This window comes from Peromyscus eremicus, chromosome 15 (assembly GCF_949786415.1).
Source record: "Peromyscus eremicus chromosome 15, PerEre_H2_v1, whole genome shotgun sequence".
NCBI classification, from domain to species: Eukaryota; Metazoa; Chordata; class Mammalia; order Rodentia; family Cricetidae; genus Peromyscus; species Peromyscus eremicus.
In genome coordinates, this window is record NC_081431.1 from 56,799,553 (window position 1) to 56,824,277 (window position 24,725).

The 24,725-nt window shown below is 51.1% G+C and overlaps 2 protein-coding genes across 4 annotated transcripts in view; both read right to left on the minus strand.

Moving 5' to 3' along the window:
- The window catches only part of Cacna1s (calcium voltage-gated channel subunit alpha1 S), a 66,835-nt gene extending 50,080 nt beyond the window's left edge, over nucleotides 1–16,755 (minus strand). For all 3 annotated transcript variants that reach the window (XM_059280298.1, XM_059280297.1, XM_059280296.1), the window contains exons 1-3: nucleotides 16,604–16,755; nucleotides 14,986–15,091; nucleotides 786–925 (exon numbers count right to left, since the gene is read on the minus strand). In XM_059280298.1, coding sequence (XP_059136281.1) covers nucleotides 786–925; nucleotides 14,986–15,091; nucleotides 16,604–16,755 — 398 coding nt within the window. The remainder of the gene's footprint in view (nucleotides 1–785; nucleotides 926–14,985; nucleotides 15,092–16,603) is intronic.
- Nucleotides 16,756–18,803: 2,048 nt separating this feature from the next.
- Ascl5 (achaete-scute family bHLH transcription factor 5) lies at nucleotides 18,804–19,373 on the minus strand. Its single transcript, XM_059280238.1, has one exon. The coding sequence runs from the start codon at nucleotides 19,371–19,373 to the stop codon at nucleotides 18,804–18,806; it is 570 nt and encodes a 189-aa protein (XP_059136221.1).
- Between the last annotated feature and the right edge of the window lie 5,352 nt (nucleotides 19,374–24,725).

Consider the following 24,725-nt stretch of genomic DNA (forward strand, 5'->3'; position numbering starts at 1 on the left):
TTATGGAAAAGTTATTGAAGGGTGCTACATGTAATACACATGGTAAGTCCTCAATAAACGTGGCTGTTATAATTAGGCAATGATTATTAGAAGTGATGTCACAGGCTAAGGAAAACTCATTTGCTGAAATTCTGGCACACAGTAACTCAGAATGTACCTCTGGAATAGGACTATTAAAATGAGGTCACCCAGGTGGGCTGTAATCCAATTTGATGGGTATACTTATAAGGGGGAAATCTGGATTTACAAAAAGACATCTAGGGTGCATGCTCATAGACAGACCACATAAAGACACAGTGAGAAGGTGGCCACTTACAGCCACGAAGAGGCCTGGGGATACCAGCCTGCCCACACTGGACTTTGGACTTCTGTCTCCAGAACCATCTGTAACAAATCTCCATTGTGTGAGCTGCAGAATCTGATGGCCACCCCAGTACACTAACGCAGGCTACTAGATGTCTATATTTGTGTACTCGAATAACACCACAGCATAGGTCTGTAGAACCAATGTACAAATTGCTAAAGTGGCCACTGGAACCACTCCAATGTCCTCTTGTCTGTGGTGGGGGAAGATGAGGGAACTCAGAGCTGGTGAAGTAGTCTGTGACCTGCGGGCAGGTGTTGGGGTCACTGGTTCACTTCCCACCAACATTGACCCTGTCACCCCTGGGGTGGTCAGCACAATGCTGAGACCCCATCTTTGCCTCTGAGCCTCTGGTAGTGTCTGTGGGCAGAGTCTTCAGGGAAGCTCTGACTCCAGCCCCCAGCCCCCAGCCAGCTCTTACCCCAGGAAGACAATGATGAAGTCTAGCACATTCCAGCCACTGCGCAGGTAAGCGTCCTGATGGAATAGGAAGCCGTAGGCTATAATCTTCATGGCGGCCTCAATGGAGAAGACGATGAGGAAGAAGTATTCCAGTTTCTCCTGGAGGGGAGGAGGTGGTGGCAAACACCGGTCACACCTCCCGGCTGCACACTCCCAGTGCCTCCTCACTCGAGCCCTATCTGTCCTCCCAGCCACCAGCTCCTAGATGCTCCCTCCCACCCCGACAGCGCCCTGCTCTCTTTAACTTCACTTACGGTCTTCCCTGGCCACCAAGTGCAGTTTAAGCCACTTCTAACCTTTCAGCTCTTCACCCAAGCTTCATGTTATCTTCCTAACACCTGCCTAAAGTGCCATATACATGCTTTCATTGAGGTCATTAACTCTTTCCTCACCAAAATGTAAACGCCACAACGTGGTAGGATTTCTGCCCATTTCCCACCTTATTTCCAGGACCTAGAGTCAGATGAATAAATCAATGATCCAATGCTAGCTATTTTTTTTTTCCAACTTGACACAAGCTGGAATCATTTGGGGAAAAGAACACTCAGTAGAGAAAATGCCTCGTAACATTGGCCTATAGGCAAGTCTGTCAGGCCTTTTCTTGATGAATGATTGGTGAGGAAACACCCAGCCCACTGTGGGTGGTGCCAACTGTGAGCAGGTGGGCTTGAGTCGGATAAGAGCAAGCCATGGGGAGCGAGCCAGGAAGCAGTGTTCTCCCATGACTTCTGCTTGGGTTCCTGCCTCCAGGTTCCCACCCTAAGTGCCTTCACTTGACTTCCCTTGGTGATGGAGTGCGCTCTGAGAGTTGTAAGACGAAAGAAACACCTTCTTCTCCAGTTACTTTTGGTGGGGGTGTCCTGTCACAGCAATAGGAACCCTGACTAAGACAGATCCCCAAGTGGCTTCCAGCCTGGGCATTTCCCCTCTCCCAACCACTCAATGGACCACAGGTAGGAAGTAGGGTGGACTTAGCACCCTGAACGACCCTCTCTTGCTGCTCAGGGTCCTTAGCTCTTGTTTATTTCCCTGGCCTCTCCCTTTGCACATCCACCACAGCTGTCTACAGGCAGCTCCCACAGGCAGGGGGATGAGGAAATGGAGAGCCCTGGGTAAGAGGATGCAGTGTTGCTGAGGGCCCGAGGTTTCGGTTCAACCGCACTCCAAAGATGGCCTTGCTGACTCCTCCATACCCTGTCCTGCTGCCTGATCCTCTGGGTCACCCTGAGCCTATCCAGGTCACTCTTTCCCTGCTCTGGGCCCAGGCAAGAGCTATTTCTAACTGAGAAAACAGTTCCCTCCTGGCTGGGCTCCAGGCTGAAACTGCTCTTCTTGCAGTTATCTGAAGCCTGGCTTGGTGGTTTCCGACAGCTCTGGTCCTCCAGGCTCCCCACACAATCCTAGCCTCCTGACAGGGTATCAAGGCTGTACACCCCAGCAGTTGGCTTCACTGGTGCACACAAAGTTGTTTTAGCAGGAGGGAGTCTGTGTCCCCAGCCCAGTAATAGTTCCCCTATTACCATCACCAAGTACTACCCGTCCCTAGTAAAGCATCTCAGGACTAGGGTCTCTCCAAGAACCCTTCAGGGCTCTCTTCTATTATGACTCATTTTTCTTTATTCTGGACACAGCCAGATAGGAAACCTGGCCACCCCAGGAATGACTTGAAAGATGTGGAAGGAGAAACAGAGTCATATATGAGTGAAATCTATTCTTTTTTTGTTTTGTTTTTCTTTTTTGATTTTTTTTCAAGACAGGGTTTTTCTGTGTAACCCTGGCTGTCCTGTAACTTGCTCTGTAGACCAGGCTGGCCTTGAACTCAGAGATCCGCCTGCCTCTGCCTCCCAAGGGCTGGGATTAAAAGCGTGTGCCACCACCTCCTTAGACCTATTCTTTCTAACCTTGCCCCCGGCTCCTTCTCAGTTTGTAATCTCAAAGCTTTCTCCTTGCAAAAATATAGTGTACAATTGAAAGGCACCTCCATACTACTCCATTAACAGGGTTGTTACTAGGGCCTAGGTTGAGCATCATGGGGCGGGGTACGTGGGGGACAAATCTTGCCTCCATATAAGAGCGCTGCTAGGGGCAATCTGAATACCATCCCTGCTGAGAGGAATGAGGTGAAACCACTGTGGAGAGTCTCCTGGAAATCAACGGGGTGGTCTTCCCTCTATGTGGTAAGTGTCCAGTAGCCAGGCCCATCTCTCAAGGAAAGGCCCATGTAAGGACAGGGACATTAAGTCAGCATGTAAATTTTCAGGTTGATTCAACCCCCACGGGACAGACAGGGCAAGTTTTGTTGAGGGAAGGAAAACAGGACCCAAAATAGTTGCCGCGTTCACAGGCCGGGCGGCTGGCCACGTACACCAGAGATCTGCCTGCACCTGCTGCTGTCTATCTATCTGTCTCTGGCCACAGAGCAAGCTTGTAGGGGCTGTGGGCCTCAGGTGGGGGTCACTTGGGGTTCATAGCCCATGAGCTCCAAGGTCCAACTCTCTCGGTTTACCACTCTGCAGCCTAATGCTGGGGTGGACACAGAATGCCCCTTGCTGTATAGACATGGACCAGGGATGTGTCCATTCTTACACCATTGGAACAGTGTTATCAGTGTTACACTGTGCTGGCCCCATGCCTCTCTAGCCCATGTGTTGTCCACAGAGGAACAAGGGCTATGCACTCCCCAGGTATTTATTAAGCTTGAGACTAAACCCCCAGGCATGGCTGACCTAGCTGTCATCCTGTAATCAAAGCTATAGCCTTCCTAAAGCATTTCCATCATTGTCTGTGGGGAGTCTGCTGTCAAAGGTGGGAGGCGGGAGACATGGGGGTGCACATTCTCCCTGGCTGTTTCTTTACTCAGGTCTGTCTAAGAACCTCAGTTTCCTTGTGGTGGTTAAAGTTAATTCAGTGGTTAAGAGCACTGGCTGCTCTTCTAGAGGACCCCAGTTCAACACCCAGCATCCACATGGTGGCTTATAACCATCTCTAACTCCAGTTCCAGGGGACTAATGCCCTCTTCTGGCCTCCATGGCCACTGCACACACATAGTGCACATATTTACATGCAGGCTAAACACCCATACATGCAAAAGAAAATAAACGCATTTTCTTCTAAAACCAAGCTAACTGACCCCCATCGCCAAAGCACTGTCCTGAGGACTAAAGGGCATCCTGTAAGAGGTGGTGACCCACTGCTCAGTGGGTCACAGGCTCTTCTGCACACCTGGCCCTTTGTGGAGGGGTTCTGATACTTGTACCATGGCACCCACATGCTCTCTTGGTCTTCACAGAGCTGCTGGGTGGGGATACATCAGAGAGTGATACAGCAAGGCACGTCTCTATCCAACCAGGAACTCAGCACATTGGATCCTGAGCCTGCTTTCCCCTTGAACCTGCTCTTCCTCACAAGGCCCTGCATTGGCCAATAGTGTCAACTCACTCAAGACAGGGGTCTTTCTAGGCTTGGATCCCACCAGATCCAGACTTTTCTGTCTCTAATGCCTGGTTCATCCATCTCGTCTCCATTGGAGGTGTCCCTGCCCTGGCCTGGCTCACACTCTCTAATCCGCAGTCACTTGTTACCTCTGATGCTCCCTTTTCTCCTGGTCCCTCTCTACTCTGGGTACTTCATCTCTCCTGGTCTCCCACGGCCACGTGGTTTGTCAGGTCAGCCCACAGCATAGATGGTCTCTTGTGAAATGACCCCTGCTGACCTTGACTGCTGACCTTACCATTGTCCTGCAGGGCACTGGCCTGTCCCGGGGGATGACTTTCAGATTTTCCAGGTGACCTAGCCTCTGAGCCTCGGCTCATCTAGGCTCATATGACTTCTCTGGTTGTCCCCCAGGAGAATCTGCCTGGGTTGTCTTCTGTATTGCCCGGGGACCCTGTTTGCTCTCCACTGCCTCTGCTGGACTGCAGACTCCTGGGGCCAACCTCATCTTCCTGTGTGTGCCGACTGTGGGAGTCCCAGTGGGTTTGGGCCCCAAGAACAAGTGAGAGGGGACATCCCCATTAGGAACAGGATTTGGGTAAAGTGCTAGGGTTCCTCATAAGAGGGCATCTCAGGATGAGTACTAGGAACAGAACAGCAGGGTTTGAAGATTGCACACTCCTATCCCCTCCTGGGACTAGCTTTCCACTTACACCCAACTGAAAGGATTTTTGGCTCAGCTTTGGACTCTTGCTGTTTCTTCTGCCTGGAATGCTCTTCCCTGGGGCCCACTGTCTTCTTTCTCTCCGGCCCCAGCTTATGATGGATCCCTTCTGGGTTACCCTCCCTACTTCCCAGCTCCTTACTAATGACACATCACTTTGTTTGTTTGTCTGTTTGTTTTAGCAGACTTCAAGACGGAACTCGCCAGCTACCTGTTTATACACTTAACTGTCTCCTGACACGAATATAGGGCGGTTCCCTCAGCTTCCTACTGTGTCACCTGCATCTGGAAAGGTGACTGCCACATGGCTGCTACCCACCGAGGCAAGACGAGACCGATGGGTCATGGAGGAAGCTCTGTGAAAACCCCACAGCAACATCTAGCCTCTAGGTGCGACCAGATGACAAATGCCATCTGCCAGTCACATAGCAAGTCCCATGAGGCACAAGTGAAGTGGCCCCACACAGTAGAGCAGACTGGAAGCTATAAGCAACAAACAGACCCTGATACCAGACTAGGGGAGACAGTCTTTGGCCCTGCAGCAGACTCTTTCCTGCCCTCCTGAACTCACGGGAAGACTAGGAAGCTGCCTGTGAGGTAAGGCCTCCAGCAGCTCCACCTACAGAGACCATCACCACCAGGTACCCAGTGCAGGAGGTCCTCCCACAGACAGACCTCTAATGGAGCTTCAAAGGCTGCACTTGGGGTGGAAGCCTGAGCACAGGCCTTGCATCTGTGCGTCGTTACCCTGGAGCCAGGTGTTCCCAAAGTCCTGGGCTGAGAAGAGCAGGGCTCACAGTGCCCATCGCTTGCCTTGCCCCATCCCCATCTCCCAGTGCCTCCCACCCAGGCATGCCTCAGGCTTTGAGAGAAGATGGTGGCAGCCAGCCAGACTCCTCTGCAAAGGGACTCGCCCACTACAGTCTCCCTGTCTGGGCCACAGGGCCAGCTGTCCCCATCCCTCCTTCCTCTGCCCTGCCCCAAGCACTGTGGCCTGGTCTGCACTCCTGTCTGAAGGCCTTCCGTGTCCCCCATGGAGGACTCTGGGGTCTACAGAATTCTCTGGAAGAACTCCAGTAGAGCTTCCTAGGAGAAGCTAAGAAGCAGCATCAGGTGAAGGGCTCCTTCCTTGGGGTCCAGGCATGTGATCTGCACAGACACGAAGCATAAAGGAGCCAAAGGTGCTAGACTCATGGGGTTCACTTGCTGGGGCCTGTTTGCTTCAAGGAGGCCAAGGGAATTCGATGGTGAATTTAGTGGGAACTTGGTGGCAGCTACAACTTGGGCCGAGGGTGAAGCAAAGGTCAGCTGGGTGAACCCACAATCCCTTCTGCACGTGGGTCCTCCCCGCAGGTGCTTCAAGGCAGGCCTCAACACAAGACCCTTTATAATAGCAATGGCTGCCTGTCTCCTTCTTGTTCACCACCCTTCTTGTTTCCGGTAGTAGATAGCAGGAATGGCCTACTTATTATTGGATAAGTCTGTGGCATGATCTCCCACTTTTGGTTCTTAAGGCTGGAGATCCACCCCAAGGTGAGCGGTCCACAGAGTGGGGTTCACAATGGTCCCAACAAGACAGGGTCTGAAGGCCCCCTAGGACCCCTGAAAGTGGGGTCCATTCAGCTTTGCTCAGGTTCCCATCCCAATAAGAGTACAGGAGGCCTGTGGCCCCTGTGACCTTAGCACTGGAAAAGGCTCAGCTTAGGGCAAACAGGAGGCCAGGAAACCACCATCACCAAGAACAATTGCAGCCAGTGATTTCTGTACTCCAGGCTCTGGGGAAGCAGGGAGTGAGCTCAGAACTCGTGAAGGTTCTCAGATAAGCTCACAGGCAAACAGGACAGTGGACTGGAGCTGAGTCCTCATGCAGACGCCATATTTCCTCTTTCCTATGTAAGAGAAGCAAGAGTATAAGGAGAAGAGAGGGTCTGGTGCGAGCACTGGGCCTTTGCCCCACCCCGGTCCTTGCCAAAGCTTCTATGGTGAGCCAGTCTGCTGGGCCACTGCTCAAGCTCTGTCCACTCTCTGGGCCTGGAATCTCCCTGACACTTCATTCTAGAGGGTTTGGAAAAATGACCGGTTGAGGAGTGAGCGAAGTTGCTATATTTAGTACGTGAACCCTTGCTCAAACGGACATGGTCTGCGTGGATTCCTCATGTCACCCTACGTCTCTGGGTGTGTGTGTGTGGGGGGGTCTTCATCCCACTGCTCCCCCTCCATACTAGCTTCTTCAGGTCAAATGGGCAGATACGGTGGGACTGTCTAGCTCTGGAGACCGGGCTGAATGGCAGGAGGGGAGGTGGGGGAAGCCGAAGGCCTAACCTAGGAGGGCTGCGGATGGAACTGTCTTGGGTGATAATAAGAATAACAGCTGAGCCTTCATAAAGCAGCCACTTACACACCAGGACCTGTTCTAGCCACACACGTTAATAGAACCCTTGCACACTAAGTACTCTCACACCCACTTTACGGATAAGTAAGCCAACGCACAGAGAGGAATGAACAGCTTTCTAGAAGCAGACAGCCAAGTGGCAGAGCACGTGTGCAGAGAGTCTGAGTCAAAACTCCACAGTCTCAACCGCCAGTCCACACCGGAGAGGGAGAGGCATCCACAGGCATTTGTCGGATCCTGCCCACAACCCCACACTGCCCCTTCAGTCCCGGGCACAGTATGACTTTGGCTGTGATGATGGGCTTTCTGGAAGGGCAGAGGACAAAGGAACTCTGGTTACGTAATACCTATGTACCGGGCTGTATGTGAGGTCACAGAGAGCTAACGGTTCTGGAAGGGGAGTGCTGGCCCCTGCTAACAGGCGGGGCAGTGTAGACTGAGTTTAGACGCAGGGTGTCTGACTTGAACGCTCCTGACTTTCTCCCATGTCCCCGAAAGGCTGCAGAGTGTGGCTCATACCAGGGACTCTCCCAAAGCTTTTATTCTTTAGCCCCATCTGGTTCATCCGTCAGGGGAGCAGATTCAGCAAGGAAGAGGGTGTCCAGAAAGGGAGCTGAGCCCACACAGTGAGGAGAGGGTGAACTCTGGGGTGAATCGGTTTTATCTTCACAGATTTTTATTGGGAGCACTCTTGTACATCCACACTAGACGTTGAGAGTCCCTCTGTTCAGAGTGGGTGACCCAGCCAGGCAGCCCTCAGATCCCCAGATTGTTTTAGAACAACTTGGTTCCTGTGCTCTGAAAGCAAGGCCGCAGTGGGACCCTGCTGAAAGCCCAGCTTCCCCAGATGGTGAGGCAGAGTGGGCCACTGGCCGCAGGCATCAGCAGGACATTCTGGACCCTATAAAAAGACAAATGCCCTGGCTGCCAGAGGCTTAGCCTCCAGCCTTGCGGAGGACACTGGGTGGCAACCTGAACCCCAGGAATGTGGCGGAGGCCTGCTGTGTCCTATGATGGCTTAGGGCTGGCTGCTCTGGAGCGGAGGAGGAGCTGAATGGGCGGTAGTCTGGAGAGCAACTCACAGTGCCCTCTGCAGAAGGCACTGTCTCTATGGCTGTTAGGAAAAATCATCCAGAGTTTGGAAGCAGGCTGCCAGAACTCTGGTAACGTCAGGATGTAATTTATTATTATTATTATTATTATTATTATTATTATTATTATTATTTTAACATTTGTTTGTTTGCTTATTGGAGGAGAGTGAGTGTGCCATTGTATGGGTGTAGAGGTCAGAGGACAACTGGTGGGGATGGGTTCTCTCCTTTCATCACGTGGGTCCTGGCAAATCTTACTCGGGTCATCAGGCTTGGCAGCAGACATCCTTACCCACTGAGCCATCTGGCCAGCCTCACAACAGAAAAAGTTTATAAGTTGTTTAACTATCTAAGGAAGGGTCTCTCATGTGTCCCTGCCCCCACCACCATGATTCTAGACACTGCAAATGTCCCTTGATGGGTAGAGGTCCTCCTCATGTCCCTCCTTTGAGAACCAGTGTCTCGAGAGCGTTCCTGTGTTTCGTTCTCACTATTGGGTCCTATGGAGATGGGCTCTTCCCAGTCCATGGAGACACAGCCCCCCGGGGTTAGTTTTCTCGCCTGGGCTGTGCATACCCCACTAGTCCTGCTGGGTCCTTTCTCCACTGTCACTGACCCCGCCTCCTCCAGAGCTCTGTGGACCAGGCTTCCCCTCCTGTTTGCTGTCTTGTGAGTTGGGTTAACTGGTGCTCTGTGCTGTGTTTCTCCTGTATGCAAATCAGTACGGTTCACTTTGTGACAGTCACACATTGGCGCCCGACTTCTTTGAGGGTGAAAGAACAGATTATTGCAAAAGCAATCTGTTTCTAATCACTAATGAGGGACTCTGATCATCATTGAGATTCTCATGGGTCCCCTAAGGTCAGCCAAGGCTAGAGTGGTGGCCCTCCCAAAAGTCCCTTTTAGTTCAGTTGAAGTCAGACCAGGGGCAGACCCCTTTCAAAGCCTGGGTTTGGGGCAGGACAGGAGAGCCTGGGGCTGGGCTGGGATGCAGGCCCCGGGCTCTGGTCTTCCTGCCCATCTTCTTACTTCTCTGACAATGGAATCCCTTTGGACACTCTCCCTCAGCCTCCATTGTCCTGGGAGACTGCTGAGCAGGGCGGAGCCACAGCCCCCACCTCCACCCTGGGCCACAGCCAGGCTTCTCTCCTGGAGGAGCCAGTCCCGGAGGGTGGAGCGGACACTCCGGGCATCTTTTCTAGCCTGAGCAGCAGTTCCAGGAGCCAGGAGAAGCAGGATTACAGTGAGGAGCCCGAGCTCTCACTGCTTCCTCCCCTGTCTTGTCTCTTCCGGTGCGGAATGGTTTGCAAAAGGCACAGGCCTGCCTGTGAGCCAGTTGGGCGGGGCGGTGATTCAGCCTCTTCGTGTCTGAACCACACTGGATAGAAGGGAAGCCCTCGGCAAACACTGCGTGGCTGTTGCCCGTGATGGCGATGGGGACTAGGAAGGCTGGTCAGACACACTGGGGCCTCAAAGAGAGATGAGGGGCTAAAGAGAGCAAGGTCAGAGGGCAGGTTGGGGGAAGGGAGTTTTCCCCCCACTACTGGGGATCAAACCTGGGACTTACACACGCTGGTCAAGCATGTTGTCACCGAACTACATTTCCCCAACAGAAGGAATTTTATGTGACATAATCATTTGGCACAGCTACTGAGGACCTATATCCTTGGATTCTAGAACAACCTTGGGATCTAATGACCAGGGCTGCCTGGCTGGGTCAGCCACTCTGAAGAGGTGGACCCTCAACATGAAGTTCCTAAGGTTGGTGTACCAGGCACTACAGCCTAGAAGACCCTAATTCACACAGAAACCTCTCCCAAGTAGACCAGGTTATCTTACCACAAACCAGGATGCTGAAGGAACATAGAGATCACACATATCCATGAAGGGGCCAGGACTCAAGAGCATCCATTCTAGTCCAGATCCATCCATTGCCCTAATCACCATGTTACACCACTCCTCCAATGTGGCTGATTTTATAGCCCACATCCCCATTCACCATCAGGTCATAAGACTGCCCAGGATCCTCATCTCGCTACCCTTTGGATTGCTACTACTGTGTATTGCCGTAATACCTTGCTCTATCTGGGCCTCAGTTTCCTCTTCTGTTTGGAGAAGACCTGTAGCTTCCCTGCTGACATAGAACAGGCAGAATCAGGGGGGTCCCCCAGACCCAAATACAGGCCTGATACTCTCTTGGAATGCTGGAAGGATTTGGAGGGGACGGTCCATCCCCTCAGACAAGTGCCAGGGCACCCAGTCATAATCATGGGTCCAGTTCCCATACTTGGCTTGTACAAGGCACTGGCAGGAGGCCATTTTTGCCTGTCCCACATCCTAGCTGGTCCGGCACATGCCACAGCAGGACAGCTCTGTCCCCAAATACTCAGGCCTGCAGAACCAGTTGTTCGGGGTGTAGATATAGTTACTTGTATCCCACATGGTCGAGTCTGAACTTACCTTACTCCCCAAGCCATCTTGCTGAAGGACACTATCCCCACCCTGAAACCCCAGTGCCATTCTTGTTTTCTCCAAGCTCTGTCTCTATACCCTCCTTCAGTTAGTCCCCAAGTCCATCCAGCCCACTTCATAAGTCTTTCTCAAGGTTACCCTCTTATCCATCTCCGTCTCCAGTGCCTATCTGAGTTCCTGCAGGGACAGTTCTGTATACCTTTCCTAGCTCCCATCTCACCCTAGTCCACGCCCCATGTGCTGGCCTGGAAAGCTTTTCAAAATGCTGCCTGACGGGCTGAAGAGATGGCTCTGTGGTTAAGAGCACTGACTGCTCTTCCAGAGGACCTGGGTTCAATTCCCAGCACCCCCATGGCATCTTACAACTTTCAATAACTCCAGTTCCAGGGGATCACACACCCTCACATAGTCATGACTACAGGAAAAACACCTATGCACATGAAATAAAGATAAATTAATTTTTTAAAAATGCTACCCTGGACTCTCTAGTCTTGTATGCATTCTTTTGCCCACACAGCACCAACCCAAACCCTCTTTGTGCTGAGCCCTTCCCATAGCACCATGAAGGCATACCCTCACCCCACCCCTCACCAAACACCTGTTGTATCACTGAGGGAGGGGAGGGACTCCGTTCACATGAAAATGGAAGACTTCTTGTTCAAAAAGTAGGAAATCCCTTGCTCTTAAAGGCAGCAAAACAAATAAACCAAGTAGCGATTTACCTTTTCCGCATCATCTTTCTCGAACTGCCATAGCATCAACTGCCAACTGACTGTTGTACAGGTGAGGTCAGCCCTTCGCAGACCCCTGCTAATCCCTCTTCCACTGCGCCCTCACCCCCCAACAGTTGCTATCCCAACAGCAGCTAGATGTGAAGAAGGGGAACCGGCACGTCCCGTCCCACAAATCGGCTACTGCAACCTGTGGTGGGCAAACAACACCTAAGAGCATCTGGACCTCCCCTCCAGGAGACACTGTGTCCCTAGACGGGCCTCGGCCTTGGCCTTCAGCTCTGTAGAGCAGCCCACTGCATGGGCACGGGCAGGCCAAGGTAGGGACATCCACAACCATGCCCATCTCTGAGACATCAAAGGATTTGAATTCTAATCAGGCCTTGCCCACTCCCAGGGAGCCCAGGGCCCCAGGAGGGAGGAATCTAAGAGTCTGTGCTTTGAGTCAGGAGGCAGCAGAATCTGAGTGAGTGGGAGCTGAGTGTCCAAGCTCCCAGAGTATGGGTCACGGTCCCAGTGGACTCTCCTTACAAAACTTAAATTCCAAGGTGAAATTAAAGCTTCAGTGCCATGACCAGGAGCATGCATTCCAAGAGGGGTGGAGCTCTGAACAGATGCACAGCCCTGCCTGCATCCTCCAGGCCTTGGGTTAAACAGTCTGTCTTTTGGGGAGCCTCTCTGACCCCCAAGATTAGTTTATATTCTCTTCCTCAGACCTCACACGGTCCTTATTGCATTTTTAAGCACATATTTAACTAATTCATTATATTATTTGTTTTGAAATTGACTAAATTAATTGAGCTCTGTGAAGATGGGAATCATCCTCTTGGTTCACAATGGCACCTCTGGAGTATTTCTAGGTCTATCATAGGTACTAAATATATATTCATAAATCCACAACAAAATTAATGCAGATTTCATCCTGCAGTCTCCCCTTTTAAAAGCTAAGTGTTGTCATAGGCAAGTGGAATATTGCCAGCTTTCTATAGGCTCCCAAGTAGCCAAAATAACAAAGAAGAGATAAATGCTCAATCTGCTCTGTCTCTCTTATTGTCTGTCCTCTTCTGGGTTTTGGGGAGATGAACATATGATGGACAAGTGGTGGTGAGGGGACCTCAGGATGCTTTGGAGGCCTCAGGCAGGAGCTGCCTTTGACCCTGGGTGTGGCCTATTCTCTTTGGACTTCACACTAGGGGCTTCAGATTAGAGTTATGCCCAGGTGGTCAGTGTCCCAGGGTGTGCTGACTTGTCCCACAGGCGATGCTGGCCAGCTTGCCCTCTTCCAGCACACTCACTATGGTATGTCTTGGAGCTCTAGACTTGACTGAGGAGCTGCAGTTCCAGCCCACAGACTAAAGGGATATACCACAAACGGTTTTGTTTCAAGATGGAAGATCGCATAATCACTAAGGTGTAGTTTAATGTCCTTAAAAGCAGGCAGTTTCTTGCAAAAACAGTCAACTTCTTGTGTGTGTGTATGTGTGTGTGTGTGTATTCTCACATGTGCATGTGTGCATTCACACACACACACACACACATGTGTGCCCATATGGGCATGTACACATGTTCATGTGTGTGCAGAGGCATGCGTACATGTGTGTGTATGCATGTAGAGACCAGAGGAGGACAAACCTAGGGTATCATTCCCCAGGAGATGACCACCTTGTTTTTTGAGACAGAGCCTCTCACTAGGAACTAGGACTCACTGATTCAGCTAGGACAGCTGGCCAGTGAGCCCTGAGGATGCTTTTGTCTTCACCTTCCTAGTGGTAGGACCCTAAGCACACGGCACCAAAAGCATTCAGCTTCTTAAAGTACACATGGTACCACATTACGAAGTCACAAAGTATGGGGTGGACCAAGAACTCTCCCTAAACCCATGGACATGGATCATTGAGTTTCTCTGGGCCCTGGCTGCACACAGCAGCTTCGCTGGCAGCAGAGGCCACGCTGGCCTGCCCTCACTTAGTACCGCTCTCTCTCCATTCTAGGAACTCAGCTATTTCCATTCCCAGCAAGCACACATTTAGCACCCAGCGCCTCCCCAATTCAGAATAGATTACCATGGAAACCAGCCTGAGGAGAGGCAGAGACACACATTTTTTTTTCAGGCCCTGGATGCATGCAGATGGGCCTCCTGTCTCCAAGCCCTGTGGTTCCAGTACAGGGGAAAGTCCTGGAGAATGGAACTCCATTGTCCTGTCCTGTTGGTTAGTTTTTGTGGTACTCGAGTGGAATCCTAGGCCTTCTGGATGTGAAGCAAGTATCCCACCATTGAGTCACATCCCCAGTCAGCTTTTTGTTTCTCAGTGGACTTCTCTAGGAGTCCACATTCCGTTTACCACCTTAGGGATACAGCCAACAGAAGGGTTGGAGAGATGGCTCCATGGTTAAAAGTCAGTACTGCTCTTGCAGGGTACCTGAGTTCAGTTCCCAGCACCCATGTTGGGCAGCTCATAACCACTTTAACTCCAGTTCTAGGGGATCCAATGTCATCTTCTGGCCTCTGAGGATATTGTAAGCGCCCACACAGAGTCACACAAGTATACACATAATTTGAAAATAAAAATAAATAGAAGATCAAATTCCAAAGTCAGTAAGACCAGGGTATGAGGCCCTGTTAGAAGCTTATATGGGAGCTATCCTACATGACATACCTAAACTCTAGCCCTCAGGGTTATCATGGGTGGGGTTTTATTTATTTATTTATTTATTTATTTATTTATTTATTTATTTATTTATTTATTTACTTATTTACTTATTTATTTACTTATTTGTTTTCATAGAATCTAATATTATACCGTGGAGATTACTGTGGAAGTTCAATAATTCACTAATGAAAACTGCTCAGTACAGAATTTGTTGTGTTGCTGGTGACAGGGTAGGAGAATGGCACTTCAGGTCTGTCATGCCCTTTCTGCAGATTTCTGTATTATATACACCTAATAGGTGAGCTCAGTGGGATTCTATCCAGGGGAAGTGGCTCCTGTTCAGCATCCCTGGTTCGCCCTGCTGTGGCCCAGCTTCCACATCTGTCAGTGGGTACCACTTTGGGTAGTGCTTGGGAAAGCTCCCTGAGTTCGTGCCTGTTGGGTGCTTGGCATGGTGAATGCTGACAGATGGAGACCTTGGAACTGAGCTGCACAGGTTCAGTCTGGTAAAGCCACAGGGCCACTGAGCAGCTCGGCAGTGTGAGGACATCGGGGTCAGTGTTGTTAGGGAGCCAAGGCACCAGCTTCTCCCACCAGAGCAAAGCCCCAGGGTGCCTCCTAGCCGGGGCTGAGGAGCGCAAGGGAAGGATGGGAAGATGTTCTTACCAGGCCAAGGTTCAGAGTGTTGTTATCATCCTCAGGCATGGGCAGGTACACTGCCAGGGCCACACAGTTGGCAAAGATGGTCAGCAAGATGATGGTCTCGAAGGCTCTGACGCCAGGGTTAAGGAGGGCCCCTGAGTCATCTGTGGGATGTGTGGGGTTGAGGGGAAGAGACTGCTAAAGGCCAGTCTAGAAATCACTGTAACGCTAAGAGATAGTCAGGCCACATGATGATTTGTGGGGGCTTGTCCCCCAAAATGGCCAGGGAGGCTGGGGTTTGATATATGTTCGGTAGGACTGGAAAAGAGAGGAAATGGAGAGGAAAGCCAGACTTTCAGAGCTCTGTGCACACACTCACGTGCGTAGGCTTGCGCTCACACATCCCCTTCCGAGATAAACCTGCCCCGCAGCAGCCATTTCCAAAGGGTGCTCTGGAATCCACCCTGCCAGACTTACTGGTCATTCGGAAAGCCAATATGAGGAAGGGAAATTGAGACGGAGTCTTTGGTATGTCATTAGGGGTGGGAAGCAGAAGGCATGCTATGGAGATGGGTTTGATCAGAATCTCATTCTCTTCCCAGCAATTTCAGTGTTTGAAGAGAGACAGGGGCCAGGGGAGGGGTCTCAGAATAGATCTTAGGTGGAATGAGCTCAGTGGAGTAGAGTGGAGAAAAGGGAGAGCCTGCCAGGGGAAGCTGCCCTCACAGGAGACAGGCAAGGGTTTGGAGGTGATGGAGAATCAGTGCAGCTATGGGAACCGGACCCAACCCCAGACCCACTGTCTCTATGTGGCTCCATATGTCTCTTACCCTTTCAGTTATCCCTTTCTCCAAGGCACAGCTGATGGAATCCCACTCTTCCAGAACATGTCAAAAATATTTCAAATATTCCTGACTCTCAGAACCCACTCACACAGGCCTCCTCTCTGCAGCCCCTCCTTTCCCCCAAATAACCCAGATATTTTCATCCTTCTTCTTCCAGAACTCACGCAAACCCAGAGAGAGATCAAGGCCCCTGTCACTGTCAGAACACTGCTTCTGAGCTAAAACATCCAAGTTTGCTCGCCAGCATCCAGGATTTGCTCGCCAGCATCCAGGAACCACTGAGAGTAGGCCTTCCCTCAAATCCATTTCACCAGCTCCATTTGGAACTGAGACTTGAGTCGGTGGAAATTGTCCTGGACTGTCATCTCTTCCCCCTGCCCCTGCCTCCCCCCACCCCCGCACCCCCATAAAGGATTTCCTCCGGAGCTTCTACCTCTTTTGTCTTCTTATTCAAAACCTTGAGTGGTACCCCATGACGATAGAGACTTGGGCACACTTGGAAACAACTCCCATGAGCACAGGCCCTTCCTAAGATGATCAATAGCTCTCTCTGGCTGTCACTCATAATCTCAGTGGTCTCCTTGGGCCCCAGGAAGTTCTTCTTTCCATTGTGGTGGAGACCTTCCTTCCTGCCTTCACCAAGATTCCTTATGCTGGTCTGAGGTATTAGATTAACCCCCTGCCAAGAGCCCAGTCACCCTGATGCTAACCGCCTGAGCTTTGTGACCACCCCTGTACCCTTCCCCTGCCTCCCATGCCCTCCCCACTCCTGCTTGCTCAGGTGCTAAAAAGGATACTTCCATTCCACGATGCTGATGCAGGCCTTCCTTAGGGGGTTCTGGAGAGTCAAGCAGAACAAGGCTCGGGGTGGCCTCGGCAGAATCTCAGGAACAGGTTTCTTGGGCTGTTTCTTCCTCAGGCCCTCATCCTGGGGTGAGGACGGCTCCATGGTTTCCCTGACACCCCTCTTTTCCCTTCTCCCCCAGCCCACGGCCCTCTCCTCCCTGTGTCCCCAATGCCCCCACCTTGGGGACTGGGCCTGACTGAGCCTGTCCTGCTGAGGCAATCAGACAGGGCGGGTGTGGGGGTGGGAGGATTACTCTCTCTGCTCCCAGCGAGTAAAATTAGCCCGTGCTGCCCAGCCCAAGCTCCCGAGGCCAGGCAGCTGTCATTCCTTCCAGTCCAGCCAGTGACATCCCAAACTGCCCCCAAGGAGGACCAGGGCTGGGTGTAAAGGGGTGATTTACACCCAGGTCTGAGGCGGGGCAGGGCAGTGGGAGACAGGAAGGTTTCGTTGCTAGACAATGGGGTTCAGGAAGAGGAGCCTGCCGAATGGAGCCACAAACTAGATAGGTCCCTCGTGCTAAGATTACGTTTCTCCTCACCGCAGCTCCATGGCTCTATCCAGAGGCGGTTCTGGGTGATGGCCTAGCTCAGCATATCTCCACCCACTCGAGGCTCAGTGTCTGTCAGCTTCAGCCCTGAACCTCCATGCTGTCTGCTGTCAGAAATGGAGCCACCAGCTGGGCGATGCACGCCTTGAATCCCAGCACTCGGGAGGCAGAGCCAGGCGGATCTCTGTGGGTTCGAGGCCAGCTTGGTCTACAGAGCGAGATCCAGTGCTGTGGGATGTCTTTCTGAATGCTGTGAATATGTGTTGCTCTGATTGTTTGATAAATAAAGCTGTTTGGCCAATGGTAAGGCAGAATAAGGTTAGGCGGTACATTCCAACTGGAGAGACAGGAGGAAGAAAGGCAGAAACAGAGAGACACCGCAAGCCGCCACCAGGAGAAGCAAGATGTAGAAGTATCAGTAAGCCACGGCCCCGTGGCAACTTACAGATTAATAGAAATGGGTTAAGTTATAGGAGCTAGCTGGTGAGAAGCCTGAGCCATAGACCATCCAGTTTGTAAATAGTATAAGCCTCTGTGTGTTTACTTGGGACTAAGCAGTTTCGGGACACTAATAGGAAAGATTTGTCCTGGCCCGCCTTCAGGCAGGACACAGGAAAATGGATTACTGTCCAGGACAGCTCCAAAGCTACATAGAGAAAGCCTGTCTAGAAAAACCTTTTAAAAAAAATGCAGCCATCCTTCCATTGAAGTGAAAGACTCACAGTCAATCTTGAATGCATGTGCTCTTACATAGCGCCCGCCCCTCATGTTCCTCATTATACAAGGTTTGTGTGCTTTCTCTCTGCAACACTGACCCCGCCATCACACAGTCACAGCATACATTAAGCTCTCTGGAAATGTTAGTTGACTGCATAAGTTAGCAAACACCCCATCCACCCTGGCAACAAGTATTCTGGGCAGGGGAATCAAATGAAAAAGAGGAACAGGGTGGGGAGTGGGCACAGACAATAATTCAGCAATCACAAAACTCAACAATCCTTTTATTTAGCCCTTGGTTATAAACACAGTGTCAATGGACCCTAGAAGCTTCCAAGTCTTGGGGGCAGGGGATGAAAGTCCTTAACCTGGGAAAAGACCAGAAGACTATACCGAAAGATGGGAGAGGGAGAGCGGAGGTGATCACTTGCTGTCAAGGAAGTCAACCAGCACCAGCGACAGAAGTGCGCGCGTGTAACACACACACACACACACACACACACACACACACACACACACACACACACACACACGCATTCCTGATCTCTAGAGGCAATCAAACTCCTCGTTAGCGTTTGAGGCCATCTTGTGGAAGATCCAGGCATCGCATACAAGTGCTGCAGGCTTCCAGGGGACTTGTTGCTGTGGTGGACCACAGAGCCTAGCTAAGGCCAAGAGGCAGTCGGGTCCAGGAGCTGTCTAGAGCTCCGCTCCTCACTGCACTCACCCCCTCCTGTGACCCCTATCTCGCCCTTTTTATCCCGGGCCCACACATTTGGCCCAAGTGGGTGGAGGTGACCTTGAACATCACTGTCCTGCCCGGCACAGATGACCCAGAAGCCCCCATACCGTTCCCTAGAGGGACAAGTCGAGGCCTCTGGCCCCATCAAAGGCTGGGTTCCTCCGACTCTAAGAAAGGCGAGGAGGAGAAGGAGGAGGACCCATTGCACTCGGCCACCAGGAAGGGGGGTTGTGGCGCAGTGCCCTGGCCGGCGCAGGCGGGCTGCGGGGAGGTGGCTGCAGGCGGCTCGCCGTCGGGGGCGGCGCTCAGCAGCTCCTGCAGGTACTTGATGTAGCGGATGGCGGCGCGCAGGGTCTCCACCTTGCTGAGCCGCTTCTCCGCCAGGGCGCCGGGGAGGTGGCCGCGGAGGCGCGCGTAGCCCTCGTTGACGCACTTGACGCGCTGTCGCTCACGCTCGTTGCGCTTCTGGATGAAGGCGGGCTCGAACGGGTAGTCGTAGACCCCGAAGGCGCCGGGGAAGGGCACGTAGGGGAACACCCCAGCGTAGGTGTCGTAGTAAGGCGGCTCGGCATGGCCAGGGTACAGCAGGAAGGGGACGTTGCCCAGGGGCTCCGTGGCTGCCAGCGGCGTCTGTCCTGCAGGGGCCACGACACCCAGCTGCATGCCGCTGGGAGCCCCGCGGTCCACCAGGGCCCGGCAGAAGTTACTGTTCATTGCGCCCCGTGGAGCTGGACCCAGGGTGAGGCCCTCACCGAATGGCCTCTGCTCGGGCTCTGTGTGGTCCTGACTACGGGGGGACAAGTCACATCGCTAGCAGTTCTGGGGCGCCGCGAGTTGCTAAGGCTTCATTTTGCTTTTTTGGGTTGACTTGGACTTCTTAAAGCGAGTCATAGCTCTGGACAAGTGCAGCTCCTTGCGAAGCCTCAGCAGGTACCTGCTGCGATCTTGCTTGTGGTACCATGTATTGAGTAATCTGAGGACTCTCGCCCTCTTCCCTGGACCTTGTTGTGACCTGCGAGTCTTGCCTCTTCCTGCAGCCCAACACTGGCACCTGTCCCTGACGCTAGCTGTGAGCCTCCATGACCAGGTCCTCCGATGATGCCCAGTTCTTGTTCCTCACTGGTTCTTGTCGCAGGATCCCCAAGCTGCGGGGAAGGGGTGAGGGCAGCGAGTGTGTCAGCTCTGCAGAAGAGGTCCCAGAATTTTGCTAAAAGCAGAGAAGAGTGGACATATCAATAAGGAAAGGCCCTTGTGGCACTCTTATCTCCAGAAACGATCAGGAGGGGAGAGAGTGTGGTTTTGGGGACGTGTTGTTCATAGCTCAAATCTTGGGTTCACTCCTCAACAGTCAGGTGACATCCTTGAGTCAGATTTCCGTATTTGGAGAGACAGAAAACATCCTTTACAGATCCTAAGAGAACCAAAAGAGAAAAACAAACAAACAAAAAAACATATCCCAGAGCACCCCGTACCTGGCCTGGCATGGGGCGGGGGCATCAATGCCATTTCCTTTGAGAACATCACTGTTACCTTCCAGGGCCTCCCATCTAAAAATGGCGGAAGGAAAGCCTACTGGGGTTTCAGAGAGATGGCTGGTGATTAAGAGCAGGTATTGCTCCTGCAGAGGACTGGGTTTCCAGAGGTTGCATCAGGGCCTCACAACTGCCTGTAACTCCAGCCACAAAGGATCCTTTGCCTCCGTGGGCACCTGTGCTTATATGCACATACCCACGCACGAAGACGGGATTGAAAATAATAAAATATTTTAAAGAAGTCTATTGAACTAGCAGAAGGAGTTGAAGCAGGTATCTCAAATTATTACAGCCGTCTCTCTGGTGAATGAAGGACAACCCTGATTACAAAGAGCTCCTGTGGTTAGCACTTCCAAAGTTGCCTGGCGGAGAGACTGTCACCTGCTCCTTCCCTGTCCCAGGCTACATTGGGTCCAGGATATACCGCCTCCCATCCTCTTGGCTTTCTCCTCTAGAGCACTTAACAGGGTGTCTTCTTTGTCTTGCATGTGCCCAAGCCGAGCCCCGTCCCTGGCATGTAATAGATGCTCCACAAATCCTGGCTGAATAACCAAGAAGAGGATTAGGCCAAAAACTGGGTTTGCCAGGGTGGGGCATAATTACATGTAGCCCTTCCCGGGTTTTAGAAAGCTGTTATTTTGGAAATAATTGGTCGGTGTTGAGTTTACGTACCACCAGATTCCATCAGCTGTGCTTATCGGATTCAAGTTATATGTTCTTCTCCCCTCCCCGGCCCCGCCCCCAGGAGGCAAGCCTCTCTGATGCTGTTCCCTGCCTTGTGTGTGTCCACAGTGTTCCTAAATGTCCCTGTGGCACTGGTCACACTACTGTTGGTTCTCCCTTTGAGGAAGATGCTCAGAGTTTACTGATGGGGGCGTACGCAGCTCTCACTGAGAGTGATGGGGCATCCCGAGGCACTGGCAGTGGTCACGTCTTCTCTGTGTGGCAGAAGAGAGCCAATCCTCTCCCTGCCCGAGAACTGGTGGCAGTCTCGGGATACTGAGTGTCTTCTGTGCCCTACCACGTTTGGCCTTTTTACAGACCCCGAGTCTGTCTCCAGTTAGCATTTCCCTCCATGTTGACTGAGAACACCGAGCCAGTCAGGACCCAGAGACTCGCACTTCCTCTCGAGTGGAAGCTGATGTATAAAGACATCAGGACCAAAACTCATATCTCCCCGCTCGTATGGGCGGCACCCCAGATCCCCCCACTTATTGTAGAGGAACACTCTAGAAAACATTCCTTCTCTGACAGACCCTGGGCTCCGTTAGGGTAATCTCTTGATATCCTTTGCTCATTTCTGACTCACACCTTGGCCAATCCTCCAATCGTGAGGCCCTGAACACCTCTCTGCCTTGGTAACCTTGAGTCCATGAGAGAGTTCACGTACAGCTTCTGCCCACATTGCCCAGGCTTTCCAGACAGATCCCAGCCTGGGCTGTCAGGTCAGGACTGAGTATCTGAGACTTTACTCAGGCAGTGAGCCTCAATGGGCAGGGCTAGGCTTTTTCTTGTAAAGGTAAAGTCCCTCACTCAGTGTTGGGCACATAAAGATGGTTCGAGAGACTTGCCAGGGGGGGCTGGAGAGATGGCCCAGTGGTTAAGAGCACTAGCTTAGCTGCTCTTGAGTTCAATTCCCAGCTACCACATGGTGGCTCACAACCATCTGTAATGAGATTTGGTGCCCTCTTCTGGTCTGTAGACATACATGCAGACAGAACACTGTATACATAATAAATAAATAAATCTGAGAGAGAGAGAGAGAGAGAGAGAGAGAGAGAGAGAGAGAGAGAGAGAGAGAGAGAGAGAGGAGTTGTCAGCATTGTTCTGCTTCTTTAAGAATTTGGGATCTAGACCTGATTGGTTTATATTTGATCTGCTAGAGGGCAGAAGTTTATTTATATTAATGACAATTTTAAGAACACAACTTCTCCTGTTGATTTAACATTCAGGACTCATTTTAAAAATAAACAGTCGGTGCATTAACATTTGTTTTTCATAAAACTATTCATAAAAGTGACTCGCATAAGACGCCTCACTTGGGCCCATGTAGTTCTAGGCCAATTCTATCTCTCCTGCTGGAAAAAGATTGATAAGCTGCCAGGGAGCACGATGAGGAGATCCCTGCAGTGGACTGTCTTCTCATAGCAGTTCTTACCCCGTATTAGAAACTGAGACCCAGCATTGCCTGTGACCATTTAATGGCCTGATAGTCAATGACACTTTCTAAGAGCCTTCTGCATGCAAGGCCCACTCCAGTCAGCAGACTTGCTGTGAAATAATGATAATTTCAGCTGTTATTGCTTACGATGTGTGAGACACAGTTCTAAGCGCTATTCTGGAATGTTCTTATGTTCTCACACCATTCTTGTGAGGTAGTTAACATCATCTATTTTTACAGGTGGGAAAACAGAGGTGCATAAAAGTTAAGTCACTAGTCCCAGGTCCTGTGGTTAGGAATCATGAACTAATAAATGCTAACCAGCCATACTCAGCTTCCTGCTCCTCTGTGGTAGTTCTCTTGGTTACTTAGTACTTCATCAGGGGATCAGAAAGGTTTGCATTGACCTAAAAAGGATCTTATTAGGTTAGATCTCCTGTTGGAGGGATGCCCCACTGCAGATTGGAGTTATAGTGCTAGTATTTGGCTTCTGCTGAGGGAGGTCACATTGGTCACCTTTGGGAAGAAGTTTTGCTAGGGGTGGGGCATGGGATTCTTGGAGCCAAACATCATGGACTCACTCCTGAGAACATGATGTGAAACCCCTTTGCCTGAGTTTAGGGGGGAAAAAAGAAAAGAAAGAAAAGAAAAGAAAAGAAAAGAACAATCATCCACACAAATAGGAGTAGTGGCCCCTTCCAAGCCTCTAAGATCTATGAGGATCAGACCCGGTAGAAGTGGCTGTCAACAGCGCCACAGTGTGGTGATGAGAAGTACAAGTGGTGGATGAACAAAATTCAGGTCCTGATTCTGTGAAGTTGTAACTTCCTCTCACAGCTCCTCCTGGAGACTGCGGGTTCTAAGAACAGCAAGGAAGAGCTATGTGGCTTTCTGTCAACTCTATTTCCCTTGAGTTTGTTAAGCAGAAACGTCACATAAACTTTCATCACACATGTTTGTGCAGGCATCTATGCTTTGTTATCTGGTTTAAATAAAAATAAATAAAGCGTGATGTTAGTATCAGGCACCTCACTGGATAAAGGGGTGCACATATCATCCTTAGTGGTCTTGATTTTCTCACTGTCTTCACTGGGGCTGGAGCTGGGCTCTGAGATCAGAAGATGGCCGAACAACCCTTCCCACAGACAAGCCACGACTGTGGAAGAGGGTTTGAGGAATGCAAGGTCTTCACAACTCCACTGCTTTCCCTATGGCTCTGAGAGATCCCTGGCCGGTGCTCAGTGCACAGTGGTGCTTCCTGGCAGCAATAAGACTGCTTCCCCAGCCTGCCCTCCATCCAACTACCCTAAGCCAGAAGAAGGACTCAATGGACAAAATCACCGGCTTTCAGAATCATCTCCCCCATCCCTGGACAGGGTAGTCACTAAGGCCTTTTCCCAAAGAGCTCCACAGTCAAACAGTGTGATAAACACGGCCTGCATTCTCCTTCTTGGTGATCCACAGGGCCCTAGGTAGCTTTGCAGTAAAGAAACCTGTTTGTGTTGAGCTTGGAAATTTAAAATAAACCACACAGCACTTTAAGGAATTCTTAAGCCTTAAATATACTTTGAGGAATTCTGCCTAAAATATCCATAATACATATTTTAACACAGAAAAAGGAAAAAGAGAGGAGGAGGAGGAGGAGGAGGAGGAGGAGGAGGAGGAGGAGGAAGAAGAAGAAGAAGAAGAAGAAGAAGAAGAAGAAGAAGAAGAAGAAGAAGAAGAAGAAGAAATGTCACAGCTCCCCATGAGGGGTATGTCTAATAGCCTATAAATATTTTAGAAGGATAACCTGGGCATTCTCACAAGTACATATTAAATATGCATCAACACGGGCAGTCATTTTGGAATGTTGTATGCTACGTGGATTATGGTAACTAGTCAGTGGGACCAAGCCTAGGAGACCAGCAGTCAGGTCTCACGACTGTGAGCTCACTTGTACCTTAGATGGGCTGGAAAACGATGCTTTGTCCTCCGTGTCGACATGACTCAGCAGCCCGGATCAGTCCCGCTTGCCTTTGGTCTGCTGAGAATGAAGTGAGTCCCCTGCAAGGCCCTCATGGTCCTTCCATGCTGTCCCTCCTGCCTCAGGGTTAGGGACCCCCTGCCTGCTCCCCAGCCCCATTTCTGTAGCCAGTTTCACTGAGAACTCATCACAGATGCGCCCTCTGGTGCTGGCTGCCTTGCCTAGCAGTCTGCTTCCTTAGCTCAGGTAATCCCTGCACTGACTGTGGCCGAGAGTCCTGTTGGTGGTCCTGAAGCTTTATTGCAATGTACCGGGGTCTAGCTGGTTGATGTATAAGGGTCTTCTTGGCTGGACAGGGTCCCCTAAGTTTTAATAAGAGTCGTTTTATTAAGGGAACTATTAGCAGC